Source organism: Sturnira hondurensis, unplaced genomic scaffold, assembly GCF_014824575.4.
Source record: "Sturnira hondurensis isolate 20B ecotype Veracruz unplaced genomic scaffold, ASM1482457v3 Scaffold0021143, whole genome shotgun sequence".
Lineage (NCBI taxonomy): Eukaryota > Metazoa > Chordata > Mammalia > Chiroptera > Phyllostomidae > Sturnira > Sturnira hondurensis.
The window spans coordinates 23,612,433-23,626,011 of NW_028093774.1; the positions used below are offsets into that span (position 1 = coordinate 23,612,433).

The 13,579-nt window shown below is 46.2% G+C and overlaps 1 protein-coding gene across 3 annotated transcripts in view; it reads left to right on the forward strand.

Moving 5' to 3' along the window:
• Positions 1-13,579, forward strand: part of MAP3K9 (mitogen-activated protein kinase kinase kinase 9) — a 69,127-nt gene that overhangs the window by 5,983 nt on the left and 49,565 nt on the right. For all 3 annotated transcript variants that reach the window (XM_037031260.1, XM_037031261.1, XM_037031259.1), the window contains exon 2: positions 353-766. In XM_037031260.1, the coding sequence (XP_036887155.1) occupies positions 535-766 (232 nt within the window). In that variant the 5' untranslated portion in view covers positions 353-534. The remainder of the gene's footprint in view (positions 1-352; positions 767-13,579) is intronic.

Sequence of the window (13,579 nt, forward strand, 5' to 3'; positions counted from 1 at the left end):
AAATTGAGGTCGAAGCTGAGACCTGAGAGATGAGCGTGAGGAAGTCAGGTAGAGAGAGTGAGACTAAGAAGATAGAAAACAGGGCTTTCATGAGAAAAACATATAATCACACTTTGCTCACATAGCAGCACCATATCTAGCCCAAGGTTTATGTGCTAGTTGCTGAGGATATTGCCACAGAAAATAAGTTTATCACACTTCCTGCTGTTATGGAGTTTACCTTGTAGTAGGAAGACAGAAAAGCCAAGTGAACAGACCACTTGCTATGTTTGCCCATCCCAGTAAATGGGTGATTAGATGGTGTTTTCAGAATGTTTTTGATTTGATTTTTTTTCTTCCTTCTCTTTCTCAGTGTTAGAGATTGATTTTGCGGAGCTAACCCTGGAAGAGATTATTGGCATCGGGGGCTTTGGGAAGGTCTATCGCGCTTTCTGGATAGGGGATGAGGTTGCCGTGAAAGCAGCTCGCCACGACCCTGATGAGGACATCAGCCAGACCATAGAGAATGTTCGCCAGGAGGCCAAGCTCTTCGCCATGCTGAAGCACCCAAACATCATTGCTCTCAGAGGAGTGTGTCTGAAGGAACCCAACCTCTGCTTGGTCATGGAGTTTGCTCGTGGAGGACCTTTGAATAGGGTGTTATCTGGGAAGAGGATCCCCCCAGACATCCTGGTGAACTGGGCCGTGCAGATTGCCAGAGGCATGAACTACTTACATGATGAGGCGATTGTCCCCATCATCCACCGCGACCTTAAGTCCAGCAACAGTGAGTGTGAAGGGAGGGGGCCGGGGGGCTGGAGGGCTCGAGGGCACGTTCAGACTCAGGCCGTGGCTTCAGTTGGAGTGGATTCCTAAAGGAATCTTAGTGGACAGTGGAACTCCTTGCTTAAAACCGTTCCATCCTTGAGCTGAGATGTAAGGCCAGAATCATGCCTTCCAAAATTGGTTTAGGAAGAGAAGAATGAGACACCTGAGGGGTTGGAGGAATTCTGAGCTCACATTAGCAGGCAGGTTCGGCAGTGTGTACCTCTGATGTGCTGTGCAAAAACACTGCACAACAGCATAGATTTATTTTTCCCTTTTAGGGACCTGTGTCTGTAATCACAAAAAGGGATTTCCTCTTTCATGGAACATCAGGTGAAGCACACCTGTGCCACCTGTTTGCATTTCTGTCCAAACACCCGACTAGAGGTACCCCCCAGACAAGGGGCGCTAAAGGAGAGGAGGCATGCAGTTGAAGCTGCGAGGCTGATTCAGGTGACAGTGTCAACTTGGAGAGCATGACCTGACTGGTAGTATTACGGACCTGGGCTGCGATAGCCTAGGGGTAGTGTTAATTAATTGTCGTAATTACCTAGAGTTTAATAGCAGGGCACAGAGAAGGAACTGTTTATTAAACATCTATAATCCATAAACTGGGTTGTAAAGCGAGTGTTAGACATAATTAAGTGGTGAGTTGGTAGACACTTCCATCTCTTTCCGTGGCTGAATCAGCAGTTACTGGAAATAGGCTTCTTTCGTGTGGTCATTTGTGTTTCCTCTTTGCTACACTGTGTGGTAAATGGTATGTACTTAAGATCACTGTGAGCACCTGTCTGGGGAGGGGGTGTTAGGGCTGTGGGGGTTGTATGGGCCCAGGAACTTCACTCTGTACCCCTTTATAGCTACGAGCCCAGAAATCCTTCAGGCTCCATTTTATTCCGGGTTATTCCGGGCTAAAGTCTTTTCTGTTGATGCTAATGTGAATCTGTTTAAGAAAATGCATTCAAAATTATATAAGTAGTGAGTGTTTTTGTTGTACGAAAATTATAAAGTGTAGATGAATGGAAAGGAAAGAAAAATAACCTATGAGGTTTTCCCTCAGGGAGTATAACTTATATTTGGCATTCCTTCCAGACATTTTTAGAGCATATATGGTTTTTATGTATACAGATATACTTCCCAATTTAGTTTGAGTAGCTTTTATTACCCTTATCTCTTCCACCTGCACTCTCTTCCCCTTTAATTCGTTCTTGCAAGAGTATGGAACGTTAGGTATGTATTTTAGACACAATGCATGTGAAGGATTTAAGTTCCATAAAGGAAAACCTGGTGTCTCTTTTCCTTCCATGGTTATTCTCTTCACCCTATGATTATTCTCATATGAGCCTCCAAAATTCTGCTCTTTAAATGTACTAGGTAAATTAAAACTTTGGTGACCGCTTTTCAAAGTAATTTCTACCTAGAGATGGCTTTGGATGATGGGGTAATAATAAGATGTATTGTTATGACAATGATATAGAAGCTGAATTGTCTTTATTTGCTTTTGTCTTATATCCTTATCGTGCTGGGAGAACGGAGTCAAGTGCTTTAACCTTAAATATTGAGTCCACAGAGACTCGGGCTAGGATGATGGAATTGTCATGGCGGAAACTTAATAATTTCCTCCATGAAGTTTTAAATTTAGGTGTAATTTCAAGCTGTAAATACAAGGTTTTCCCTTTTATGAGATTTGTGTTTGAAAGCCTAAACTCTTGTGAAAGGAAAAGCTAACTTGTCGAGGTCCTGCTGTCAGCAGGCGATGGCAAGAGATCTGAGTGTCGTTTTGTCATCCAGGAAGCAAAGCCCTGGTCCTTTCTGCATCCTCAAGTGAGTTTTAGGATGGCAGGTGGGGGCGGGAGCCTTCAGGTGCGCCTTGTGGCGCGTGTTGGACTTACATGTAGAGCAGTGTTTCAAGGACCTCGTCAGCATAACGGACGTCCAGCAGCGTGTTGGAGCCCCTGGGCGGCATGGTGGGTGCTGCTGTTGATGCCAGCTGCGAATCTCACACTGTGGGCAGGGGCCTCCTTGGTGGTTGTCTGTGGGTGGCTCTTCGCCTGGGATTGTATACAGCACAGCCCGTGTGCCCTCGATGGCACTGTTGTGCTTGTTTTGTTGCTGTGTGTCCATGACTTGGAAGTCATTTCAAAAATGCTATGCCTCTTCGTTGCCTCCATTTGGAGAGGCATAACTTCGTTGTGCTTTGCAGACCTTGGGGATACTGGCCTATCTCGCTCGGCTTTATTAGGGGCTCCAGAGAGTTGGATTTGGGTCAGTGTCATGTGAGGGCAGAATTCTGTGAACTACATGTATTAGCTGATTTTGAACCTTTAGAGAAAAGATTATGTATATATGGGGGATGTCTTTGTTGGAGAAAAAGAGTAGTTGGTGATAAACATCTAGCTGTTACAAAAGGTTCAGTAAAAAAAGCGGTTTATTAAAATGTTTTATCATCCTGGTCACCTACTTGAAAAGAGTCATGTGTGGTTTAGTGGCAGTGGAATCTGTGTAGCATGTGACATCCTGTGTTAACGTATAATCGACAGTGTTTAGGTTTGACTGTACATAACCTAAAAAAACAAAATAACATTGGCGAAAACAAGGTACATGTTCATTTGTCTTCGAAAAGAAGTCTGGAGGTTTTGGGGCATCTCCACAGTGTCATCAGGGACTCAGGTCCCTATTTTGCACTCCATCATCCCAGTCTTGCACTCGTATCCTCGGGGGTCACCTTTCAGTCCAAGACGCTATGCTTTGGTCTAAGCTGCAGGCCTGGAGGAGGAGGTGGCGAGCAGACCTCAGAGGTACTCCTGTAGCCAAGTTCTCGCCCACTAACCTCCCCAAGTTCAGCACAACACAGCTGCCTACATTGATTGGTCCAAATGTAATCGATCACATAACCATGTGATCAATGAGCCAATCGATCACTAGCCATGGCTAGTACAGGAGAGGCCTGGGAGATGGGGATTTTGTTCTGGGTGCTGTGGGTGCAGCTGACAATCAGGTCTGTTACCAAGAAAGAGGGAGAGAGTGGCTGGCGGGGAAGCAGCTTACCATGGAATCTCCGTGCGGGGCTTGCATTGGGAAGAACCGTTGTACTGGATCCTTAGCAGCAGACGGCCAAACAAGGTGAGCTAGGCCCCGGGATGAGTGGCTCAGACCGCTGATTTAGCTAATGGTTTATACTGCTTTACCACATTGTATCGTTAACTTAAACATCACTCCTTGAAGTGACTTGTTAAAGCGCTGGCTGTAAAGATGGATTTATGTGTCTCTGCTCCGTCAGACTGGGGAAAACCAGCTGCTTGGTTGTTAGCAACAGTGTTAGTGAAAGAGGGTCTCTTAGAGCAAAGATTGTCCTTTTGGGGGTAGGTGGATGGATTTCAGGGTTTTGACTTTCAGGCATTTGGCAGAAGAGCAGTTTATGAGTGGCCATTAAAAGTTACATTAGTGTAAAAATGAGATCATGTGAAAAAGCTTTGGAAAATGGAAAGGCTTGCCCAATGTGTAAGTAGTGTTATGCTTGTAGTTTATCATTAAGTAACGTTTTTCCTCCTCTTAGGAAACAGAAAAAACGTAGAGGTGAAAGAGTGTGTTTTTTCAGTTTTCGCATTTATGCACGTTTGTTTTCACTCCCAAATCATGCACCAGAAAGCTTGTTTAAAAGATTTTATTTATTCATTTTTAGAGTGAGGGGAAGGCAAGGAGAAAGAGAGGGAGAGAAACATCGATCTGTTGCCTCTAGTATGCGCCCTGACCGGGGACCAAACCCACAACTTAGGCATGTGCTCCATTCAACTGGGAATCAGGCTGAGACCTTCTGGCTTGCCGGACAACACCCAACCAGCTGAGCCACACCGGTCAGGGCGTGCACAGGAAGTCTTAGTAGACATTGCTTGTAGCATGCTTTCCCCTCTCCCACTTGTCAGTGTATTGTTGCCACTTTCTTATACAAGTAAATAATCATGTACATTTAAAGGTTGCATGGTATTCCACTATTTAGATACAGTATTTTGTATCAACAAAGTTAAATCCCTATATAATATAGTAATATTAACCATAACAGCTAATGCATATTGAGTGCCCTCTCTAGGTCAGGCACTGTCTGAGCATTTTATGTGGATTCTCATTTAATTCTCACCACAAATGTGCAGAGTAAAGACTGTGAATGTCTTTACAGATGGGGAAACCGAGGCTGAGAAGAGGTCAGCCATTTCTCTAGGCTGTCACTGCCAGTCCTACGACCAGACTTTGAGCCCAAGTCTGACTCTTCTGCCCATGCTCCTAATCACCATGCCATTGTTGGCACACTGCTCTTGGGCAGCTGGGGTGTTTCACTGCATTATTTCGTGCGGCCCTACACTACTTCAGCTTTACACACTTAGAAGTGATATTACTCTGCTCATAGAGCCAAGCGTCCACATTTCATTAATGTATGATCTCTGTGTCCTTAATGTCATGGTTGAAAGAACAGGGGAACTGTATCTGGTTTGGGACCAGCCCCGCCTGCCTTCCTGTTTTTGGATGTCAGCTTAGTCTTCTCATGAGGTTTGTGTTGCCTTATTTCCCTCTTTTCCTCAAAGGTACTTTCCCCTTAAGCCAGGCTGGCTTCCCCTTTTCCGTGGAACGCATCCTCTGCTTTCGAGCCACTAGGCTCTGATCACTCTGACCCTGCTGTGGGAATAACCATGCTTTCAAGATGCTTTCACCTCATCTCTCTGCCTCTCCAAGCCCTACCCATTTCTTTGTGCTCAGCTCAAAACTGCCTGCTGCTGCTTCCTGACAGCCCATCACTCTAGTCCATGTTAAGCAGTTGTTTGGTGCTAAACACACAGTACTTGACAGTTGTAGGAGAGCATCAAGGTGACAGGACTAGAGCTGCTAGTCCAGTGGTTGGAAGCTCAGATGCCTTTTGGTCAAGAGCAGTGAATTCGTGAAGCAGTTGATGTGAAGGTGTAGGGGTTGGTGGGAGTGGTGGTGAAGTGAGTGTCTGCTCCGCCCAACACAGGCCATTGCGAAAAGAAGCAAAACACTGGGCCGACCTGCAGCTAGCTGGCTGCCAAAATGCATCCCTGGCCTCCTGTTTTTGTTGGCTCTGACCTCAGGAGCATCCCCTATGTCTCTAAATAGATTTCGTGTCTTTAGTTCCCAGGCACTTGAATGAATGAATGAGTGAATGAATGAATGAATGAAATATCACTTCAACGGGCCTATGTATAGGATCTCAAAATGTAAAAATTTCCCTTCTCTTGTTGGAGGAGGTTCCTCATGCCTCACTTGCATGGAATTTGCTTTTTTCTTCATTATAATCTCCAGGTCCTTGATCCGCACTAACATCTGAGTTCATCAACCCGTTCTGGGTGTCGTGTGTGGCATTTTTGCAGCATATTTGTTACCACCCTCCAGTGCTTTGCCCTCTCCTTTCTGTGCACACTTCTCAGATGCTAGCCCTGAGTGACTCTCGCTGGCCGATGTCTCTGCTGCAGCCAGTTGCAGCCTGCCGGGCACTGCTGGAACAGGCCACTGTTCTGCGCTGCCTGGATCCCCTGCCAGCCTGTCTCGTCCAACCTCAGCATTCCTTTTGTTCCCAACTTGTGACTTCCCTGTCATGTTCCTCACAGTGCCTGGTCCAGTTTTGTTGAGTTGTTTGATTGGCAGGTCGTCTTGCAACTGGAGGCCTACGAGGCATCCCCTGCTTCCCAGTTCTTTGCTCACAAGTGCTTTGTGTCCATCTCAAACCTTCTCTCAGAGCCTACAAGGCAAGGAAGAGGAAGACCTGCTTTCTTGCTGTGTGAAGAGGTTCCAGCTTGCCCTTGGCCTCTGGCCAGCTGTAATGTTCTAACCCTGGTGTGCATCTAGATTGGACACTGGCTTCAGCCCCTGCCTGAGGCCTGTGGAGGATTTTTCCACACTGTGAGCTTGCTGGCTGCAAGGCTTGTGAAACCGGTGACCCACTGGAACCTTGTTCTTGCACACATTCCTCCTGAGGTAGAGTGCATTTCTGACTTGGGGGTAAAGCCACTGAGGCACAGGCATCCTGACCAGCAGCAGTGTGGCACAGACTTGGGTTGTGCACAAGCCTGCAAACCAAAAGGTCGCTAGTTGGATTCCCAGTCAGGGCACATGCCTGGGTTGCGGGCCACCTTCCCAGTTCGGAGAAACTACAAAAGGCAGCTAATTCATGTATCTTTCACACACCAATTTTTCTTTCCCTCTCTTTCTCCCTTCCTTCTCTCAACTAAAAATAAATAAATAACATAAAAAAACAAAACAAAATCATAGAACATTCCTAGGGCGAATGGGGCATAGCAATGGAGGGCAGTCAAGTATCAGCTAGAGAACCCAATTCTTTGTCTTTTGAGAGATTCATAAAATGACTTTCTATGCCCCATGAACACATCTCCAAGTGAGATACTTCCAACAGTACCTGCCTTTGGTATTACTGAAGTTTCTCTCTGTTATTCTCTCCATTTCTGGTCTTGTGGTTCTTTGCTACACGTTCCGTCTTACGGGGAGTTAAAGGATGACAGATGTGTTTTTGAGGACCTTTCCTGATGAAAGCATACACATGCTCAATGAATTGGACTTCGGTTGCAGGAGACTGTACCTACGGTCAGCTAGCAGCCACCAGGCATGTCCCAGGGGATTGTGTTCAAGCGACAGGTAGCATTTTCCATGAATACAAAGACATGTTCTGCAAGTTAAAATAAATACAGAAGTGAATAAAGCTGAAATGAAGCAAGCAGCCAGCCAAGTGACATGATTCAACAGAAGGGGCCAAGGGGTCTGACCTGCAGGTCACAGTGTGTCTTCAGTTCTTTACCTTTGTCTGGGAACCTTGCTTTTCCCTTTTCCCTTGGGTGTGATCATCTTCTGCACAAAGGTGGTTCTCGTTTGTGTGTCCGTTTGACCACGTGGATTTGGAATATAACAGTGAGCCAAACCAGACACAGTCATGAGTCTGGTGAGTGCGGTGGAGGGAAGATGTGGGTGCCGTGAGAATGACTAATAAAGGGACCTGCCTGGGGCTGTGCTGAGATGGGATCTGCACGGGACAAGAGGAGTTACTGAGACGAAGTGTTGACGGTAGGTGGGGCGAGGAGGTGCCAGACTGGGCCACCAGCAGACACAGACGCCCAATGAGAGCTTGGTCCCTGGGGACTCCATTCCCTGTGGAGTCTCCTGCCCCAGTCCTTTCCTGTGGTTGGAAGGGCTTTATTAGGGAAATTGATCTCTTTGTGGGATGTTTTTCTTTATTTCCCCCAAGTTTTCTCTGGGATGCACCCACTTTCCCTTCCTCTTGCTAACTCTGTAGCTCACTCAGTGGGGCTGGAGTGGCCTGGGGCTCTGAGCTACATTTAGGCACCTATAAAGCCTGTGTCAGAGTTGGAGCAGAACATGGTGTTGTGTGGAGAATCTTGGTAGATATTTCTGGACTATGATCGAGCCATTAACTTGGGGGAAACAGCCTCAGTGAAGGCTCAGGTCCGCTCAGAGTAAACAGTGTGGGCTCTGATTTCTACATACAGGGTGGGGCAAAAATAGGTTTATAATTGTTCGTATAGAAAATAATACAGTAGTTTATAAGCAATAATAATACAAGAATAAACTCTGTTTCACGTACTTACAATGGTAAGCCTACTTTTGCCCCGCCCTTATTGTTTTAGTCTCATCTCCTGGACCTCTGTTTCTACTGATTCGAGCCATTGTTGCCTTGAGCATCAAATAAACTATTACGCCTTTCCTTCCTCAGCTCTTTCCCCATGCGAGCCTGGTAATAGCTAGGTAGTGACCCCCACCTTTCACAGGTGGCCTGTGGCGCCGTCGCCGCTCAGGGACAAGATTTGTCCCTATGATCGCTAAGGAGACAAGACAGGAACCTGCCTGTCTCTCCTGACTCGGCGCTTTACCTCGTTTCTGAGAGGTAGCACAGGATCACTATAGATAGGGAACCTGAGACATGAAGTGGCGACGTCAGCGGTCTGGTTGGGACCAGAGAAAAATGTAGCTTCTTCCCCAGGCCGCCCGTCTCTTTACCTTGGACTCCCCTTCAGTACTCCCACCCGCTTCTTGTAGAACCACCATTGTTCTTTTTATTAAGAAAGGGTCGTTAACTTGGAATCCGCTGGAATCTAGACAAAATGTGTGTTGGTTCATTTGCGGGGGAAAGGGTTAGAGCCTTTACCCGTCTAAGGCTCAGAAAAAGTTACGAACCAACACTGTTAGAGAGAACATCTTTAACTGAGCACCTGGGTAAGAGGGCTGGTGCAGTGGGAGGGGCAGCAGCCTGGGGGGCTGCCCTTGGCACTGACTGGCTGGGTGGCCCCAGGCACACCTTGTGCTTTCTCTAGGCCTCAGGTTCCTCGTTTGTGAAATGAGAGGTTTGGATGGGATGGCCTCTGTCCCTCCCAGGACTGACATTATGGGACTTAAGTGTGAATGTGTGTGTTTTGGGAGTAGGTGACAACCACACAGTCTGTCTGAATCTGTGTGCCCAGGTTCCCCCATTTTGTAGCTTCTCGTTGCAGGGGCAAAGCTCCCGGTGGGGAATCTTGGCCAAGTGAGAAAACAGTTGACAGGAGCCCACAGGTGCTCCCTTTCCCCTTTGCTGCCCAGGGCACGACAGATGGCCTTGCTGAGAGAAGATGCTCCGGTCACATGAATCTTAATGGGGATTCAGAATAAGCCAAGGGCAGCCTGCATCTGCCATCAGGACACAGTCAAACACCTCTTCTGTCCTTGGAGCTGAGCGATGGGCATCCTCGTGTCCCAGGGCTTTGCTTTCTGGCCTCCCACTCACTTTTCTGAATGTGCATAAAGCTTTTTCAGTCAAGTCCCAAGACCGTTTAGGTATTGTGTGCCTCTGTCCCCTCTCACCAGTACACTTGTAGGGAGACTTTGCTGTGCAGGCCATTGGGCTGTGACAGCGAGATACAGATATGAGACATATTAAAGCTGTGGATTGCATATTCCTTTCCTTCCTACCTTCCCGGGGGCTTTTTGTTCTCTGCGGGAATTTGAAGGTTTTGATTTCAGAAGAAAGCATTTCCCCCTTAAGCTTGATTTTTGGAATTAGTGTGCTCTAATGGAAGGGACGCTGGCTTGGGAGTCAGAGAGACATGCATTTAATCTGTTTCTTGAGCCCCTGGCATTGGGCATGTGGCTAGGACTCTCATCTGTAAAATGCAGACAAGTGCAGAGGAGAGCAGGGCTGTTTTGCACGGCACGTTCCCCAGGAACCCTAGTCAGCAGTGTGGCTGCATGCACCTTTTTCCTCTTTCCAAGGAGAGAAGAAACTTCTTTCTGTGCTCTGTTGTTTTAGGTGCACGCAGGGCATAATGGGTTTTCCTTTTTAAAGCTGCATGAGGATTTTAGGCAGCCCTGAACTGCTGTCTCTCAAGTCAGCCAGGTGTAGTTTTACCACTTCCACTGAAATAGGCAGATTTATTTTCGCTGAAGCCACAGAAAGGGACTGATCCCACCAGCCCCTTCCAACTGTGCCTGGGCCTCCTGTGGACCCAGCTTAACTCCTGGTGCTTGGCCCCCTGAGAAATGCTGTCTCCTCTCGTTATGGCCTCTGGCCTGATTGAATGGGACAGCTGGCCAATTTTATGGCTCTGTTGGCCTCTCGGCCGATAATTAAAATGCTTTTGCCTCAAGAGAAAGGCCATATATTTCTCTCTCTGTCTCCCTTCTCTGCTGCCGAGGTCAAAGGGAATGCTGTTTTTCAAACCATCCTGGACTTCCCAAATCAACTTAGCATTCTTGTTGCAGTCTCTTTTAAGCGGGGAATACTCAGGGCGGATAGAAGAGATTTGGAGAATCAGAGTCTTCTTCTGGAAGGAAAATGGAGCGTGATTACCCCCTTTTCATCTCTGTATAGCAACTCTTACTTCCTAATGCTGTTCCAAATCTGGTTGTGCCCAATGCATAGTGGGTCCTCAAGAAATGTTTTTGGTTTTAATCATCACAGGTTCCAGTGCTGCACCTTTCCCCATATATTAACTATGCCCCTCAAGACGTTCTCCAAACAATGCCAGAACCCCCCTCCTTCAGATCCCCCTCCTTTAGTATGCGAACCCCCTACCCATTGGAGGTGAGCCTACGGGAGCTCTGGGTAAGACTGGGTTTGAGCCCTGGCTCTGTTCCCTGTTAGCTGGGACCTTGAGCAAGTGATCATTCTTTGTGCCTTAGCTCCTGCACACGTGAAATGGGAATAATTATAATCCTAGATAGGATTATAATCTCATTTTACAAGGTAGAAGTGAGGATTCCATAAAATAGTCTAGGTGAAGCTCTTAGCTGTGCCTGGCACGTGGTAAGAACTCCAGATATTGATCATTATTATTGTAAGTCCAGCGCCTATGTTTCTTCCCTCAGTATTTAGATCCACAATTTATGATCTTGTACTTTTGAGTATACTTTGTCTTATACCTACATTTTCAGTGTTTGAGCCATACATATTTTTTCCAAATTGCACTATGGATTTTTTAAATTCAAAATGTAATACATATACATGGTCAAAAATAGTGCAAAATTGAAATGCAAAGAAAAGTCAGTCTCCTTCCTGCCCTAAAGTTTACTTCTTAGAAGCAAATGGAGTTAAGGTTCTTTGGGCCTCCTCTGGTGGTTTTTTTCTATGAAAACAGGAATTCCCATAGGATTCTTGACAGCAGAGGTGCTGTGTTTTCCTCTTCCGTCTTCCCCTGCTCCGTCTCCCCCTCCCTTGAATCCTGCCTAATGTAGGACTTTGCATATGGCAGTCCAGATGCCTAGCCCCAGTTCCAGTTTCGCTGGGAAATCTTGCTGTTCCTGTGCCTAGTTCCTTTTTGGATGGACTCAAAATCCTTTACTGAGTGAGCTGCGTTTGCTTCTGTCAGGTCCTTGCTTTTATGAGGTCGGTTCAGAAAGTATCCAGCACTATGAAAAAGAGACATTTACTGAAGACACCAGATACAGGAAAGATTGTGCATAGGACAATGACACCTCAGACCCCTTCAAACTAGGCACCTTGGGAACTCACACTGTTCTCTTGGAATCTCTTCCACTGTTCAGAGCACTCTGTAGAATCCTTTTCTGGAAGGCCATCAGCTGTCTCATTGTATTTTCCTGAATCTCACTGAAGGTCTGAAATCTTTCCCCCATTTTGGGAAAAGCCAGAAATCACAGGGCGCCAAATCTGGGCTGTTAAGGGGGCTGAGTCACCTGGGTAATTTGATATTTTGCCAAAACCTCTGCACAAGACTTGATGCACGAGTGGGCGCATTGTCGTAATGAAACTGACAATGACCAGTTGCCCACAGCTGCAGCTGTTTTCATCATATTGCATATTTCAACTGATGAAGATCATAGAGGTAGTACTCCTTATTATTTGGCCTGGAGAGGCATACTTGTGATGGACAACACGTTTCCAATAAAAAACCACAGTTAATATGGTCTTGATCTCGCTGTGACTTTGCTGCACCTTCTTCAGGTGTGGAGAACCAGGAGACTCCCACTGGGACGACTGGGTCTTTGTTTCTGGATCATACTCGTAGCCATAGGTCCACACTTCATCTCTGGTGATGACCTTGTTGAGGGACTGTGGTTCATTGGTAGCGGTCTGAGTCAAGTCATTAGCAACTGCAGCACCATGTTCGTTCTGCTCTGGTAGCAGAAGCTGCAGAGTGAATTTTGCCACAACACGTTTCATGCCAAGATCCTGCATCAAAATCTCAGGCATAGTAGTTATTGGAATCCCCAGGTCAGCCTCTCACCCTGTCACTGATCTTTGTTGATTGCAGCCTGTATATATTCAACATTCTCAGGTGTTCTGCTTGTTGCAGGCCTTCCAGAACGTGGGTCACTTTCAACAGATTCTCAACCACCTTCATATCACACTTTTTCTTTGCACTGTACTCATTGCATTGTCTCAAATCATTCTGAATCATCCGAATAGTTTCCATGGGAAAATGTTTAAGCTTAACACAAAATTTGACACAGATTTATTGTTTTCTTCACTCAGCCATTTTGAATGTGATGGCCAACCAGTACACATGCTCACTGAGTGATGTCTACCACCCCCACTGACTAGTACAGTGAAGTTGTCATTGTTCGCACACCTGCATTGCAGTCCACTCTCCTTGGCTGCCAGGTTATATCAATATCGCACAAGCCATTCTCAGTATATTAACAATGGCTGGACTTTTTCTGGATAGACCACACCATTTCATAAACTTTGCAGAAGGTTGGGCCCCTGAAGGAGGGTGTTCCTTGAAGTTGCTCAGAGAATCAGAAGCCTAATGTTTGTCTCTGGAGTTGCCCACCTGCAAAGGCTCTTTCTTCCCATCTCTAGGAGGGGGGTGGGATGGGGTAGGAGTAGGGGTCGGGGATGTCTCCATACCAGTGCAGCTATAGGGTCCTGGCAGTGATGGATATTGTAACTAAGACCTTTCCCTGCCATTTCTTGTGACTCTTTGCAACCCGATGTACCTAGTGAGGCAATGTAACAAGACAAATTAACATTGAAACATGAGAAAAATTATCCCAGATTTCACTGTGCAAATGTGACTTTTTATTGTTCTATATTATTTGCCAATTCTTGTCTATATTCCTCATCTTCTGCCATTTTAGTCATAATGTGTATGCCGTCTGGACACATTATATGATTTCACTTCTTCTGTTAACCTTCAAAATCAAGCAGAAGGAGAAAAGCTCTATGGTTGAGGGAAATAGTGATAGTCTTCAATTTCCTGTGATTCTTGACTTTCTTTTGTGTTTATCGATAAGGTTAGTGCTTAAA